Genomic DNA, 17,652 nt, shown 5'->3' on the forward strand with positions numbered 1-17,652 from the left:
AACCAAATCAGATAAGACCATTTCAAAAAGATGGATCTACCGGAATTAATCAGGATTGAAAATAACCTGGCTTTTTTGCAACCGGCACTAAGTACCTGGTTGAATGATTACAAAAGTTCAACAGCTGAGTCATAATTTTGACACAGTCCCACACACATGAACTCGCTCACTCACTTCCATTACCAACAGACTAAAAAATAATTATTATCAGCTGCTTTTCCAAGGATGAATAATAATTATTCTTTCATTGTCCTTCAGCGAGTTTTCCTAGGGATGAGACCTAGTGCAATCTAATCTTTATATTATAAACCTACTATGTTCTGAATTTCGTGAGAATCGTTAGATCCGTTTTCGAGATCCGGTGAAATACAAACATATAAACATTTAAACATCTAAACATATAAAAAGAAGTTGCTCGTTTTATAGTATAGGATTAATTATCAAAACAATACTATTGTTACTATTGAGCACCGAATTAGTAGATTATAGAGTGACTTATGTTGTGATTCAAGAGGTAGAAATTAGAACTTTGAATATCAAATCCTAGATGGAAACTACTAGCTGTGAACAGTAGACCTTGCGCAGTTCTAAACCACAGTCTCCTCTAAATACTGCTCATCAGAGTAAATTCTGTCCTGTTTTGTCGTGTCGGCGAGATATCGGTGTATAAACCAATAATGTCAGTTTGGGTTGTTGTATCGACAATGCTAATAATTTGATGTAAACAGCTTTGCTACTATCATCAAAAGCTTACCGAGTTGAAAACAGAGAAAAGTCGGAAGAAAATACTATGCTACTTCAAATTATCAATTGCATGCCTCACTGCATGCAATTAATAGTCCACACAATTCTCTGATATTTTCAATCAATTCTTCATCATCAACTTCACTAAGCCATCTAGTCATTTTGAAATAAATCCCGGTCTCTTCTTTGACTATTGCCTGCTTGATCTTCTGTAAGATATTTGAGATTAGAATTCCCTGCGGATGGCCGAGAGACTGCTTCTCGAGGAGTGCTGCCGCAATCGAATGCCTACGAAGTTTGGTCCGCAGTGAAAAATTTGCATAAACGAAAACGCTCCTATGATTTAACACAGAAGCAGTCGGCCATTTTGTTCGAGCCCGACCCGGTCGCGGTTGACGTGGGATGAGTTCGCATAAACGAAAACGTACCTTAAGGTGCAAGCATTGTTGTCATTCATAATGTCCAAATTTCAAGTGTGCTAAAAGAGCTGATCAAATAACTTTTTCATTATTTGTTTTTATTATTCAAGAATCAAAACATTTTTAATAGTATAAACATATTGCCATTTGAAAGTATAAAAAAGTATAAGCTCAACCTCCCTCATTAAAGCATAATTATTGAAAATGATATTTTAGGTTATTCAGAAAAATTGAAATCTTCCCAATCTGAGATCCTTGTCCTGTCGTGGTCGACGACGGCGTTTACGCACAAACGAAAACCTAGCTTTAGGCTAGTTTCACACTCATTCGGTTCGTTTCGTTTTCGGCAAATTCCGTTAAGTGTGAAACGGTAATTCGGTACCGAATAGAAACCGCATAGAACCGAACGCATCAGGCTTCAATTCGTTGCTAGCGAAATAGTCCAGTCAATATAGACATAAAAAAAGGGCGTGTGCTTGCAATAATTTATATTGTAGTTCTGATTTTTTAATATATTATTTGGGTACATAAGAGAAGTCAAGAACCAATTTCTTCATGCAAAATTTCCTTGTGCTAGATACAGGGTGGCCCAAAAACCTCGTATTTTCGGCTCATTTTCCAGTTTTCAGCTATTTCTTCTGCCAAATCTCATAATCGGACAGAAAAATTTGCTCTCGCCTTTTTTCTAGATTATGAAATTCTGAATAAAATGAGATCATTCGGAACTCTCTATCTCCATTGAGTACTGAGTTATGATTTTTCAAAAATGAGTGAAATTTGAAGAAAAAATCAATTTTGATAAATTTTAGTTTTTGATCAACAATATCTTCCGATTGTTACCATTTAGGGCCGTTTGCACAGTATAGATTGCTAAACTCAATTAAGTTAATCGAGTTTGAGTTAATCTGAAAGTTTAAACTTGAATCGGGTTTTTCAGTGCATTTACTAATCCAGTTTAAGTTGAACTAGTTTAGCGTTAAGTTGGTAATAGATTGTCAGATTGATAATTACAGGAAATTTGTTATTTGTTTACAAACGATCAGTAAATTGAGGTTATGCAGCTACTATTTTCTTGTTCAAAATCCACAGAGCTGTAAGCTCTAAGCTGTACGGTAATAAAAGTGAAAAGCGATCAAGAAATTCTTTAAAAACTTATGTTTAGTTGGCACCAAAAAATATATTTTAGAATTTAAGATAAAAAACTTATATTGTTACGCTTGAATCTACTACGGTCTTTCTCGTTTATTAGAAATCTCTTGAAAGCAAAATATCTCAGTTATGTGTTATTAAAAACATGTTTTCTAATCAAAGACCACTGTTAAAAATTGGCTTAATTTCTATCAAGTGGTTTATTCAATCAAATACTAATTGGCAGTTGCTTTACTCAAGCAAAACCATAAAGAAAATTCCCTATCATCCCAGAAATTTCAATTTATTATCCGTTTTTGTCCAATTTTTCTGTTTCAAAATTTCTTCGCATTCATCTTTTTCAATCGCATTAAAAACTTCTATCAATTCCTCCATTATAATTATTTTTACATTCAAATAATGAATCACTATAACCTAAATAATTATTATCGTCTACAGAAGCAATAAAAACAACTGTCGAAAAAGTTTCGACAAAAGTCGAAAGCTGTTCCCCCATCAAATTTTTACAGATGTCAAGTTAATCCAAATTATTTGGTTTAAACCAAATGCTGTGGAGGTTTAAACTTTCCCAGAGTTTAAACTCAATACAGAGTTTGAACTGATACTGTGCAAACGGAATTTTAGTTCAAACCAAAAAAAATCTAGATTTGGTTTAAGCTTTAGCTCAAACTTAACACTGTGCAAACGGCCCTTAGATGTATAATTCAAAATCCCTCTGGGCGTATTTTTGTGCTCTACAATCTGAGATCAGGTTGAGCGTTCTATCTCATATAGATTTCCAGGTACACTTGACAACAATGCTCCTTGTATTGTGAAAAACACCTAATTTTCAGCTTCAACCATCATCACCAACTACATTATCCTCACATTGATTTTTCGCACAATGACATAAGTTCATGAGATTATGTTCTATGAGAATCACCCGTTAGATGCACTTCATTTCAGTATTTCCTAGTGGAGAGGCGCGCTTAAGGACACCTCAAGGATCAAAATTTCAAACACTTATAACTTCTGACACAATGCTCAGATTTCATCGTACTACACTTCATTCTTCTCGGCTCGTCAAGGCGGTCCAAAATCATGCATCATAAGTCAAATTCGGTCGAAAAGTGGAAAATTTATTGTTGAGTGTACTAAAGCCCATATTCCAATAGTACACAAAAAATTGACAATTTCTAAAGAACCGAACAGAATGAAACCGAATGCGTGTGAAGCTAGCCTTAGGCCTACATTGAGATATTGAATTGCATGCATCATTGAATGCAATTTATAATCCACTCGACAGCTGATTTATGATGAATAATAATTATTCTTTATTCTGATTTTTACTCTAATATTGGCTTATGAAGGAGGCTCCTTTTCTTTTATATTATCCTTGAAATGAAAAAGTTCCAAAAACTTTGTATATAAGTCGACGCGAAATTTAAAAAGGAACATACCTGTCTGTCAAATTTCATGGAAATCTATTACCGCGCTTCGCCGTTAATACGGAACATATAAACATAGAAACATATAAATGCAAGAGAAATGCAAAACCGACGACTTGAATCTTGGACCTCACTTCGCTCGGTCAAAAAAACAAAATTTAATTAATAAACACTTTACAAAAACTCTCATTTTTACTTTCCTTGCCCTATTACCATAGGTAAGGAAAGTATTACTTTCCAAAAAAAATTAAGGTACCCCAATTTCTTAATTTCTATACGTTTCAAGGTCCCATGAGTCCAAAAACATGATTTTTAGGTGTTGGTCTATGTGTGTGTATGTGTGTGTGTATGTGTGTTTGTATGTGAACACGATAACTCCATTCCTAATTAACCGATTGACTTGAAATTTTAAACTTAAGGTCCTTATACCATAAGGATCTGACAATAAGAAATTCAATAAAATTCAATTCAAGATGGCGGAAAAAATGGCGGATAATTACTAAAAAAACATATTTTTTACGTTTTTCTCGAAAACGGCTTTCTTCGAGAACGATTTTCTTCAAATTTATACCATGGATAGCTATTTATAAACCCTATCAACTGACATGAGTCTCATTTCTGGGAAAATTCCAGGAGCTCTGTAATATTCTTGAGAAAAATGGTATATAATGACTAAAAAATCATGTTTTTCACGGTTTTCTCGAAAACGGCTTCAACGATTTTCTTCAAATTTATACCATAGATAGCTATTCATAAGCCCTATCAACTGACATGAGTCTCATTTTTGGGAAAATTGCAGGAGCTTCGTAATATTCTTGAGAAAAATGGCAGATAATTACTAAAAAACCATGTTTTTTACGATTTTCTCAAAAATTACTTGACCGATTTTTTTCAAATTCATACCCTGTATAGTTATTTATCAGCTCTATCAACTGGCATGAGTCTTTTCCCTGGAAAACTAATGGGGGGTCCACCCCATCCTTGAGAAATGAACGTTGTAACCTCCTTCTAGTGCATGAGGTAGGGGGTAGGTAGAGCAGTTTATAAAAAGAACACAGTCATAGTCTAGATATTTCATCTGTAGAACAGCTGTTTTGACGACTTTTGGAAAAATCATCGAATTTCACAATTTACACAAAGGAAAAAGTACTCTGAAAACAATTATATATACACATATAAAGTAGTCTGATCGTAGTTGCAAATATTTTGCCGCCAATCGTCATTATGTTATTCCCCTAAATTATTCTCGTCTAAGAATGAGGTTTACAGTTCAATGAGCAAGGAAAGTTGTGTGAGTGTACCACACCAGATTTTTGTATTATAGAATGTATAACAACTATTATGATGTAATATGAAATTTGAATACTCCTCAATTAGCTCTTAACTAAAGGAGCAACAAAACACTGTATGTTTATGATGCTATGTAACTTTAAATGAAAATAAATTGAAATTATTATATTATTATTATTATTATTATTATTATTATTGAAAAATATTTTTTGTCTTAATAACTAAGTAGCCGGAGATCAATTCTGATCTCAAGACTAAAATAGTTGCAATTCAAAGCAGAGACTCATTCACTCTTTTCCAGATCAGAGGCTTAGAAACTTACGTACAATATTAGTTGTACCAAGGACTGCTGCTTTCTGCATAATTCTCATATGTCAGTTCTCCAACTGCAGTTGTTCCATTGCTTGTCTCCATTCTTTTTTTGACCAGTCCATTGGCAGACACTACTATAGGGATTATCACCACCTTCCTTAATTTATACATATCTTTCAGTTCAACTGACAGGGGCTGGTATTTTCTTTTCTTTTCGGCAATGGTACTCACAAGATTCTCATCAAGGGGCACTGCCACATCAATTATGTAAGCCTCTTTATTCTTTCTGTCAAACAAGACGATGTCTGGCCTGTTAGCCTCCACTGCTCTGTCAGTTGTCATACAACAATCCCAAAGAAGTCTTCACTTTTCACTATTCAAGACCATTTCTGGCTTACACTTGTAATAGGGCACCTCACTCGCTATCAACTCATATCTTTTCGCCATTGCCTGATGAACCACTTTGGCCACATTGTTGTGCCGTTGCAAATACTCTGTATTAGCTAGTACAGAGCAGCCACCACAAATATGCTGTATCGATTCTATGGCTTTCCTGCAGAGCCGACAGCTACTATCCACTGTGAGTCCCATCACATATCTTTTGTAAGCTCTAGTGCTGATTACCTGGTCCTGAATGGCAAACATGAAACCTTCAGTCTCACCGAATATTCCACTAGTCTGCAACCATTCAATTGATTCTTTTCTGTCAACACAATCAGAATGAAGTGCTGCAACAAATCTTCCATGCAGCTCTTTCTGCTTCCACGCTTCCAGCCTCTCTTCTACTGTGCTGGCTGTTAGCTGTTGGACTCCATGTGCCAGCTGCAATGGGCTGTACTCCCTGTCTACCAGACAAACGGCCTTTAGCAGACCACTGTTTGCATTCTGGAAGTATTTCCAGAATATTATTATTATTATTATTATATACTGCTACACAATACAATTAAATGAATTATTATCAATGTATAATTTTTTTTCTACTCAAGATTGACAATTATTTCTTCTTTTGTTATAAGTGTATTTTTCATTTTTGTTATATTTTCTATAATAAACTCCCTTCTTCTGGGGGTACCAGGACGAAGGAAAAAGGAAAGGAAAGGATTATTATTATTATTAAACATATATCAATTATCAAAGCAATATTATTGAGGTTGAGTGGAGTCAGGTAGAAAGCAATAATGGAACAGATGTACGTTTTTTAAGTTCTATCATATGATTTGCTGAATTCGCCGTGCGCTTCGCTGAACGGCGCGATGTTCGGAGGAATTCACGCATCGCTGCGCGGTTCGAGGTTCGGTTCGGCATGTGTGGACGCACCTTTATACCTTGCGCTTAAACTTACTGGCAAATTAGCCAGATAGTATTTGAGACACGTCTTCATTGAAAAATTCCTGCACATCAGCCTCTCAATTTACTTACCGTACTATAAATTCGACTCTTGACAATTTACTAAAAATTCGACTCTTGACAACTTCTTACAGGAAACAGTACAGTAATGTATGATGTATGAACTGTGTTTTTGATCGATATGAAATCTAATGAGTTTACGAAAGTTCTACGGAAGATATCGAGTTTTACGGAATCCTTGAGAAAGGATCCATTGTGAACCAGCTAATACTAAATATTGATTAGAATGCTTTAAAACTCTTCAACACTAAGTAAATCGAAGATTAAGGGTTTGATCACATTAGATGCGTATATGTGCAAGTGCAGTGAGATCATGCATGAGCAGAAAACCAAAATATGAAAAGAGCCATTGAAGCACGTTGTGATTTGTCTGTAGCTGCTCACACTAAACGTCACCAGCAAGTGCACGCGTTCATTGCTTGTGTTCGTATTGCTCTTTCCAGGATTTGTTTGTCATAGCTGCGCGCTTGGTCATGCACGACAACGCGTGCATTTGCTAATATACTCCTCCAATCTGATCATACTCAAAGCAACTACTGTAGTAGGCAAAATAAAATCCATTTTAATAATACTGTAATTGCAGCAACCATTAAACTTGTTGTTTTATCTGCACTCTTGCAGTCAGATTTTAAACAAAATATGTAACTCTGTTAGATACTTGATACTTTAACATCTTCTTTTCCTGTCTGATCAGTAATTAGAGAAATTTATTTTATATCTTGATATTTCTTCAGCTGAAATTTGTTGTTCGAATGTGAAAACAAACAAAATTATCAAGGTTTTTCTTTGGTGCTTATGTATTTTCTGGCTAGTTGTATTCAACACTCTTGAAATGAATAAAATTATATTTTGACTGGATTTATAGTTTCAAACAGCAACATGTTCAAAGTTTAGTGTTTTATTCTTCTCGGTTGTTTTCAGCAGTTACTTATCGTGTGGTCCACGTTCAAGGAAATGATTCAATGGAATCGGTACCTCAGATTGTATCAACTTCAAGTCCTACTTATTCAAATGCTTCCCAACAAACTAATGTACAGGCATTGTTGTCCAGTCAACTCAATGGTAAGGCTTTCATAGACGAAATTCAAGGATTGCTAGTATTTTAGTATTTAGTATTCAATTAATTAGGTTCATAAAAGGGAACACTAAACTGAAGCCCACTGGGACACGACAAGAAAATGTTAGAAAAACAGCTCCGTAAGGCAGAAATCGAATGAAAAAATAAACACTCACCACACTGCTCTCCAACATACTATAGAACCTACGGAGCGAGTACAGAGGGTCATCCGTCAGCAGGCTCTTCAGAGCCCCTTGAAACCGCACAGCTGGCAGATCCCTGGCCAACAGAGGCAGCCTGTTATAGAGGCTGATAGACATAGTCCCAGTCCAGGTTCTACTCAGCCTCTGGTAGGGTACATCCAGCCTGAGTCTATCCCTAGTCTCATACGGGTGGGAGCTCTGTCGGGTCATGAGCAACCCACGTCTGCATTTGTTCTGCAAAGAGTATGGAGAATATAGAGGGATAGGAGAAGACAGTGAGGATCCTCTCTTTAATAAAGAGCGGGCGACAGTGGGCTAATCTACTAGCCCCATAAATAATCCTCAAGACTCTCTTCTGGAGACGAAGGACTCGGACGACATCTGTGGCTGCACCCCAGAGTGGGAGGCCATACAAAATCACGCTCTGAAAAAAGCCAAAATAACAAAGTTAATAAGATAATAAGGTGGTACACTGTATTTAAGACCTCTCAGCAGGAAAACCACCCTGCTCAACCTGGAGCAGACTGCCTCAATGTTCTCGCCCCATGAAAGCTTGCTGTCATACTGTAAAAAATAAACTTATCACTTTTCTATCTCTGATAATTTATTTATTCATAAAAAGTTGAATAAAAATAAATTGGTTCAAAAGTAAGTCAAATAGAAGTATTTCAAGAGTAGAGTGAATGCAAATGAATAGAAATTTGAAACTATTTTTATATGAAACTTGTATCGCGTATCACATGAGGAAGAGAAGTTAATAGTAAAGCATGGTGCTGTGATAAAACACTTGGATAAGTTTGCTCTGTACATTTTGATACCTAATAAGGCTAGGCCTATATCAACATTCATATTTCTGATGCACATTTGAGGCTACTGTTTATCAACTTTATTCACTACCTACGACCATGAAAATCAGTTAATGCTTCTATTTTCGACTTTATAGCATGAATTAATGTATTATTTTCTAACTGACAGGTCAGTTCTATGTAATAGGATCTCCTCAAGATGTATTTTCTCCAACAAATCAAAGGTCTCTTTCTCCAAGAGCGACAAGGAATGAGAATGGGATAACCAGGACTACATCAACTGTGAGTGTTAGCTCTTCAATTTTTGTACTTTTACGTTTCTTAATATATTTTATTTACTATTGAGTTTTTGGCTTGATCGTGTTGATCATTCTTATATTCCTCATAGGCATAACAAATCTACATTATATTAATTGTTCTGCAAACACCTTGGTTGATTGATAGGCCTATGTGATAAATAAAACTCTAGCATTGAAGTCTCAAAGTTCTGTTTGAGATTTATGACTGTCTTAATCAACTCAGCTTAGCAATGTAACCTCATGAGATGTGAGGAAAACGAAAGTAGTTTTGAAGCGCTTCTAGATTCTTTGGAGTTTTTTCTGCTTATTTTCAATTAATTCAAATTCAACACTGACAATTGGAATATCACAACCCATGTGGATTTATCTCTTTTCTGTATAGGGCTACTTTTATAGAAATAGAAATAAAAATAAAAATCTTAGTACCCTTTTTGAAATATTTAATCACAACATGTTTCGGACATTGATGCCATTTTCAAGTGATATGGAGTAAATTTATTTAATTTATATCACTTGAAAATGGCATCAATGTCCGAAATATGTTGTGATTAAATATTTCAAAAAGGGTACTAAGATTTTTCTTTTTCTTTCTATTTCCATGTGGATTTTTAGACGGGCTGTATATCCGATCCATCATTAAATAGATGCAATCTCATGGACCAATCTCATGAGTTACTTTCACGAATCTATCTGGGATCTATTCATTAATATCAAAATTGAATCTATCTATTCCTGTAAAGCATAATTTATTATATCATTGAACATCTTGTAATCGAGTATGCTACAACTACTACGGCTAAAAATACGTTGTTCTTCCACGATGCAATTCTCGAGTGGACTTGTCATTGTAAACTGAATGAAATTGCGCTTTTAGGCTACTTAGAAAATATGATTGAACAACATCAGATGTCATTGTAAGGTTCCAGATCAAATTTATTTCTAATAAAGTTGCATGAAAAATGGGAGTTACATTTAAAAATCAGGTAGGTTAGGTTATAATATCAGGATTACAAGACTCCCTGCATCGTTCATTAAAACGTTGCATTTACCGCGAAGCGTGGGCCCAGGCAATCCCCACACCAAGCATAAAATATAGGAGAAAAATAGAAATGAATAATTTTAAATAGGGTAAAAATATAATTTATTCATTTTTATAGTTCTATCTTTAATGCTTGGTGTGTCTGGGGAATATCCGAGTTATCAGCTTCATGGCCTAAAAGTTTTCTGATGATCAATTCGGCCGTTTTTTGAGAAGAATTGATTTGTCTCATACTTATTGATCCTCGTACATTATACAAAACTAGCAGATTGAGATTCAGAAATTTTAAAAAGTGTATTGTTTTACAAGAATGGTCGAAGCTAGTATAGGAGGTCGTAATAATTTGGTTTATTGGTTATACATTTAAAGAGCTATGTTGATACAAAACTTGGGTTTTGCGACGCCGCAGGTGGCATGGAGTGGAGCTGAGGACACCTTTTTATCTGACTCAAATGGTCTATCGTAATTTGCCTGCTGAGATAAGAGCTGATATGGATGAATGCAGTGTGGCTGCATTAAAGCGTAAGGTGGAGGGGTGGCTATACAGCCAGGGCTGGGAGACGTCAGAAAGCCTGCTTCAGTCTGTTTATTGGCACAAAGATCATCTCTATTAATTTGATAGCTTTTCTTAGACATAGGTTTTAGGTATAATCCTACATAGTTTTTTTCATTTTTGATATTCCAGTAACATGGTCTGCATTTCAATGTAATCTTTGGTTTTTTATGGAATAAAGAATTTTTGATTTGTGAATTAAATTTGTTGCACAAGTTCAAGTTTTTCAATCTATTTTTTCAGAGAGATGATAAGAGACGAGCAACTCACAATGAAGTGGAAAGGCGGCGTAGGGATAAAATCAATAACTGGATAATGAACCTCAGTAAGATAATTCCTGATTGCGCTCAGGACACTTCTAAGGGCTTCGAAACACAGGTGAGGGCACTAACGTTGATTATTATAAGCTGTATTATACGACAACCAGCTATAGACTTGAACCTCGCCAGGTCGCAACCTATAATACGAGTATGTTGAGTATGTTCAGTCAGTTGAGAATTTTGCACAAACTATTTAATTTATATTTTTATTCAATGACTCATTTCTGTTGTAGTCACGGCATTTGTTTCCAAGTAAATATTCAGATATTATTATTATTTATTGAAACAATTACAAATCATATTGTAGTTATGACTGAGAGAGAAAGAAACAGACTTAGCCCGAAACTGCTCTTCTCCTAAATTGTATAAACAGTAACATTTCATAAAGATAAGTTAGTTACATTTCACTTTCAATAATTCTAGTCTAATTTTATTCAAATTAATATAATATTAGACTGTATATAATACATTTATTAATATTATAGGTAATACATATTATTAGTAGTTCAGTGAACAGTAGACCTCGCGCAGTTATAAACCACAGTCTCCTCCAATACTGTCCATCAGAGTAAATTCTGTCCTTTCGTGTCGTGTTGACGAGATATCGGTCTGAAAACGAGCAATGGCTGATTGGGTTGACGTATCAACAATACTAATCATCTGTTGTAAGCAAATGTCCTACAAGTCATACTGTCAACTGGTCAGACCGATTGCATGCAATTAACAATAGACTCCATTGCTGATTAATCTTCTATAATATAATAAAGGAAAGAATTGTCATGTAGGCTACATGTAGCTACGGAATAGAAAATACACGAATGACGCATCATCACGTCTGAACTACTGAACTGATTAACTTGAAATTTTGCATAAAGATTCTGAATTTACCTAGTATAAACATAGGTTTATTTTTATTACTGTACTATTAATCAATCAATTTTCATTTAATAATCAAAACAAATTAATTCATTTTGTGATTAAAAGTTTATGTAACTATAGAAGCCCAACCAAACAGGGCTTTCTCCAAGTGGCTTCGTAGCTTAGTTGGTAGCGAGTGTGGTTAATGAATCAAAGGTTGCGGGTTCGAGACATATCAAATCCATTTTTTGCTGGACTCTTATGAAGATAATACACATAATTTTAAACAAATAATAAATTAATTATCCTATTTTCTATGTTTCCTGGACATAAGGAGATTGCATTTTACAACACCAAATTTTCCACAGTGCGAAGCACTGGTTACATACTAGCATTAAATAATATCTCTGTTATATTACAGTATTTAGAAAGTTATTTTTTTGCGGATTTCAGAGTAAGGGTGGCATTCTTGCAAAGGCGTGTGACTACATAACCGAACTGAAGCAGTCGAACACGCGTCTCCACGAGTACATGAAGGAGAACGAACAGCTGATTGCTGAACTGGAAATGGTTTCCAGGCAAATGGACTCGCTGAAACTGGAGAACCACCAACTAAGGGAACAGCTAGTACAGCATGGCATCATACCCAATTCAGATCCTCTTTCATAGCCTTCATCTCTGTCTACACTGTTTGATTTAGATTGAATAGAAGTACGGTTGGTAGAGAGTGCGTATTTTCTCTCCACCATTCCTAGGTGCTCTTACCTACCTGGTGACGCGAAACCCTAAGTCCTAGCGGAGTAATGGTTTAGCTCCTTCAAAATCACGGTTATAGAAGAAGTTGGTAGTGATCATGCGTTTATTTCGACTAAATTTTAGGTCTTCCCGATGTCTTTCCATATTCAATTGTCTGTTTCTCATTAGAATTTCAGTAGATTGGCGAATATGAGTTTGAAACCTTGGTTAGTGGAGGCATAGAGAAAATATAGCATAAGATACCCATGGTATAGGGCGAATTGTTCCTATTTTAATTTCAACTCTAGCCGATAGTCCTAGTAGTTATTTTTGGAGAAGCTATGTGACCCTGGTAGTCTCTCATACTATGTCGTTCTTACTCTCTTCACACCAACAAAACTTAATAATACAGTAATTGGCTTGAGTTAACAAGATATCGGCTTGAAAATTTGAACATAAATTACCTATATCATGGGATATCTTCTTATGTTAACTTTTCTTTATGGTGGTGGTGACTGTACTTAGTTTCCTAGTTTTTTAAGTACACTACCGTCTACTTCTACAAACCGTACGTAGCATGACTAATGCAATGGGTTCTTTCAATTTGTCTTCCACTGCGAAAGAGCAAGTTCTGCAAAACATATTTGTCCGCCTGGGTGATACTTCCAATTAGCTCTTGATCCAATAATGATTCACTCTTCAGTGGAGGAATGAGCTAGAGTTTTGCGTCACCAGGGAAAAGTACCTTAAACGAACCAGTCAGCTAGGAACGAGCCGAATTTCTTTTATCAACTTGATAAGACATTGGTTTTGAACTGATACTTTATTTTGTTTTTGCTTTTTTATGATGCCCTAATATGCTTTTGAATTGTGTGTGTGTAATTAGGTCTATTCAACTCTGAAATGAAGTTTGCACCTGTTTATTGAATTATTAATATGTTTTGGGATTATATACACAGGAAAGGCTAAATTTGGATAGAAGGAATTTGTTGTCATTTATAAATTGTTTACCCAGCTTCGGGAAGATCAGCATTGCATTTTTACTGTTGGTGTTTCCAAGTTGGACACCAAAGTCGTATAGGCTGCAGTCTAGACAGGGCTATCACTATGATGAGATACACTTTATGCTGCATCCACACTCTCATCAAGTGCGTATAATTGACACCGAGTGCGAGAGTGTTGATAACTGGATTACCAGCACTCGCCTTCGCTCCGATTTTTGACGAGACGAGACAAGCGAAGGCGAGTGGTCAGCCGAGCATTTACAAATATATATCCCAGGCACTGGTCACATTGCAGTGTGGGTAGCAAGACCAAAGTGGCCAGCGACTTGGCGAGAGTGTGTGGACTAGGCATGGAACTTTAAGCATTGGTTGAATGTTTTTTTTCTCGTGGTTCGAGTCACACATCTCGTGCAAACATTCCTCATTATTCCAGTTTATCCATGGATAGTTTGAGATTACTCGCCAAATTTGAAATTTGATTGATTTGAAATACAAAGCACACTTCACTCATAAATACTGACTTCAATAGTGGCCGAAAGTGATTCATTTCACAAGAAGTAACAGTGAAGTAACAAGGGAACTTACTACTTCCTTGCAAATAAGTATCGATATTCCACAGCGACATCTCTGTTGAGATCAACTGAGAAAGTAGAAATCAGAAAATTCACTGCCGCAATGTTCTGCCGCCTCGAGGGTGGTTGCTCAAGCCCAGCTCCGATAAAAAACACATGAGTTCGGGAATCACTCCTCGGTGGTTTAAACTTTACTCAAAATTATGGGCCTATTCATCTCTCATCTTCATCTACCCTATTTCTCACGCAGAAGCCTATGAAATCATCAACATCACCAAAAACATTGGAAAAATCATTCCATGCACATGGAAGTCGATTCTCACATAAATTTAACATCTTTTTGGCATCAAGTCAAATTGAAAATTCACTATCCTTTCATGAAATTCATCCTTTTCCAGTAACGATTTTCTGTAACACTTATAATAAATCTGGTTCTCATTATTGGTATTTCAGTAATGTTCAACATGATTTGTCAGCCCTAATTGTTGGTTAGTATGGTTGGCATAGCTGTTTCTAAGCCACCAGCCTCGTGGAATATAAATCACCACAATCAATTAATGCTAACCTCTCAACATTTTTAACATATTTTTTATCTCTAATATTCGGCAAATCCTAGCTGACCACAGTTACATGCTTGCAGTTCTTGCCATTTGGAAGCTGGAGCTTGCCTATTTGAAGTTCATTAATTTGCTCCACGATGGATAAGAACGGTTGATAACTATTACAAATAGTTGATTGGTTTTCAATGAATAATTATTTATCTTTTGATCCAAAAACAATTATGCTGGTTTGCACCGAACGAAATCAATCTAAATCATCTATCAGTAACATTCAGTTGAAAGATTAAGCTGACTCAAGATGATTGATAACAGTTTTTGCAAACAAGCTTCAAAAAATGTATCACGTCCTAGATTATATAGTGAAACTCGTTGGTCAGATGATTGTATCATTTTAGTAGCCTATATAAAAGTGTTATTATGTTACTATGAAGTGGAATTTATGCTCTAGTGATACCTGTTATATTATATCATATTTATAATGGATATTACGGTTCCTTGTCAGTTTCACATGATTTAATACCAATTATTTGTAATAATTTATAACCGTTTGAATTGAAACTGTTAACCTCATACTCATTGCTTGTTGCATGGCAAGTTTGCAAAGTGATACTATTTTATAATACATTTAAATATCTTGTTGAAGGCAATGACAATAGTGTCTTACATAACATTTGAAATCTTCACCCTAACTCTCTATTTGAAATCTTCAACTAAGCATTTTGAAAGAAAAATTTACAATTCGTGATAAAAGTACAATATAAGCCTAGTTCAACTAGTGCAATTATTATTGCTAATAACTTCAAGTAGAATCTAAATTAAAAAAATATAGGCCAGTCATTCTATTACAATTCGATACAATAAGAGTTCATGAAAATTATTTTCTCCTTTATACTTATCGTAATTGGTAATTATCACTATGTTTTAGTTCTTAGTAGGTACAGTAATAACACTATTAACTGGAGGTCTCGAAGTTGAATCTAGCCTATTAATTCAACACTTCCATTTTTCACTTGTGCTCACACTTGACTAACTACCATTTACAGAAAATATTTCGTATCTTTCTTCCATTTTTTTTATTAATTATCAATTTTTAGCATTTTAATATATTTTTTAGTTTCTATAGATACTACTGTACAGTACCTATAAGTTGGAATATGATAATTATTATTTTACCTGTAAAGTAAGTGTTCAAAAATTGAATTAATTTGCTCCAAATTACAACTACAATATGACTAGTGTGGAATGTCTCGGAATCCATTGAATGAGATATGTAATTTCATCATAAACAGAACGTAACGTTAATAAGTCTTTTCGTATTCCGTCCACGAATTTGTAATTAAAATGCACTGCGTTCACTGCTATTGAAAATTTAGTAAGCTTTCTATTCCCATTGATGTGAAAAATTTCTCGAAACATAGATTATTCTCAAATCTTTTATCATGACTTCAGTGGTATCACTAGGGGTTGAATCACTAATTTCAAGAATGCTCTTAGATGCAGCAGCATAAAATAAACAATCTTTCTCTACTCCATTAACACTAACCTGGTGGTTCTCAATACACCTAAACATTAGACCCATATATTTCTAGACTTCAACTCTAGTATATTTCAAGTTGATAACAATCATGAAAAGCTCCAATATGTTTTTCTTTATTTCCAACAAATCTTGCTACGAAAAACAGTTTATTTAAACAAAATTTATCCATACAGTATTGATTATTTTTTTGTGTGTCTTATATTATTTTAATCTAACCTTTGACTTTTGTCTTTTTCATCTAGAATCACATAAAAGTATTGAGAGAGTATATTGTTGGAACTGCATTCCTGAATTTTAGTAAAGAAATTTCTATTTCTGCCGATTCTATTACGTACAATAGCAGTGCTTCTCGGCCAATTTTTATATATTTGATTTTCAAAATGCTTGTTTTATGTAGATTTTGCAATTATTCACATTATAATACCTGCCAGTTTAACATTTATGTACAATAAGTTTCTCATACGTTCTTCTATTTTATACACTATAATATACCGTAATAGAAAATGTTCTTATTAAATTTGTATTCTAAAAATTTAATATGAATAAACAAGTGGATACCTTGCTGTTAATTCAAGCAGATTGTGTTAATTCTCGTTGTGTCTTATTAGGAAGGGTATGACACCTTCGACCGTTTAGTATGTTCAAGTATGACATTAAATTATAATTTTTATTCTCAATGTTAACTACATTAACTATCACTACTGATAACTACAGTATTTTTATAATACAATTCAATGTCAGTCTTTCTATATTCTGTAACTATATTATGAAGCTGTGAGTTCTAGTTGTCTTGAAAAATGCTTGTTGCTAGATAATTGTTCAGATAACCATAAGTTTCCACCTATGATATTATTTTACTATAGGTTTATTTTATTTTGAATATTACATTCATAACCAACTTAGTTGTTTCCATATATATTTTCATAGTTTGTTGAATAATAGTTGTTATTTACACATGTTTGATTAAATCGTGTTCTTTTTATTTTTCCCAGTGTATTATTGATATTCTATTCAACTGTAAATATGTTCAATTATTATAAATATGTAAATAGAACTATACTATTAAAGTTTATTATTTGAAATACAGAGTATTCGTTATTTTTAAATCATATTGACCATTTCTATTATAATTTTTGGTGACTTGAGCGTTTAATATTATCCTCCCTCTCAGTTCAATCCTTTGCTATCTGTCATCTTCTGAATACTTTTTTTTATAAAACGATTTGAAACTTTCCAATATTATTGTGAAGAATTATTCTTCCTGTATTTCCTTTCACTTCTATCATAAGCAGAGGGAGTCATTTTAATTGTTGTGAGATTTCAACAAGTATCCAGTAGTGTGATCAGATAATCGAAGTAGA

The 17,652-nt window shown here is 34.4% G+C and overlaps 1 protein-coding gene across 2 annotated transcripts in view; it reads left to right on the forward strand.

Annotated features, from left to right (window-relative positions):
* The window catches only part of LOC111052401 (upstream stimulatory factor 1), a 30,562-nt gene extending 13,890 nt beyond the window's left edge, over positions 1-16,672 (forward strand). The window contains exons 3-6 of one of the 2 annotated variants that reach the window (XM_022339064.2): positions 7,670-7,810; positions 8,984-9,096; positions 10,949-11,083; positions 12,337-16,672. In XM_022339064.2, the coding sequence (XP_022194756.1) occupies positions 7,670-7,810; positions 8,984-9,096; positions 10,949-11,083; positions 12,337-12,552 (605 nt within the window). In that variant the 3' untranslated portion in view covers positions 12,553-16,672. The remainder of the gene's footprint in view (positions 1-7,669; positions 7,811-8,983; positions 9,097-10,948; positions 11,084-12,336) is intronic. The other variant, XM_022339070.2, reaches the window with a different exon arrangement.
* Positions 16,673-17,652: the final 980 nt, after the last annotated feature.

Source organism: Nilaparvata lugens, chromosome 11, assembly GCF_014356525.2.
Source record: "Nilaparvata lugens isolate BPH chromosome 11, ASM1435652v1, whole genome shotgun sequence".
Lineage (NCBI taxonomy): Eukaryota > Metazoa > Arthropoda > Insecta > Hemiptera > Delphacidae > Nilaparvata > Nilaparvata lugens.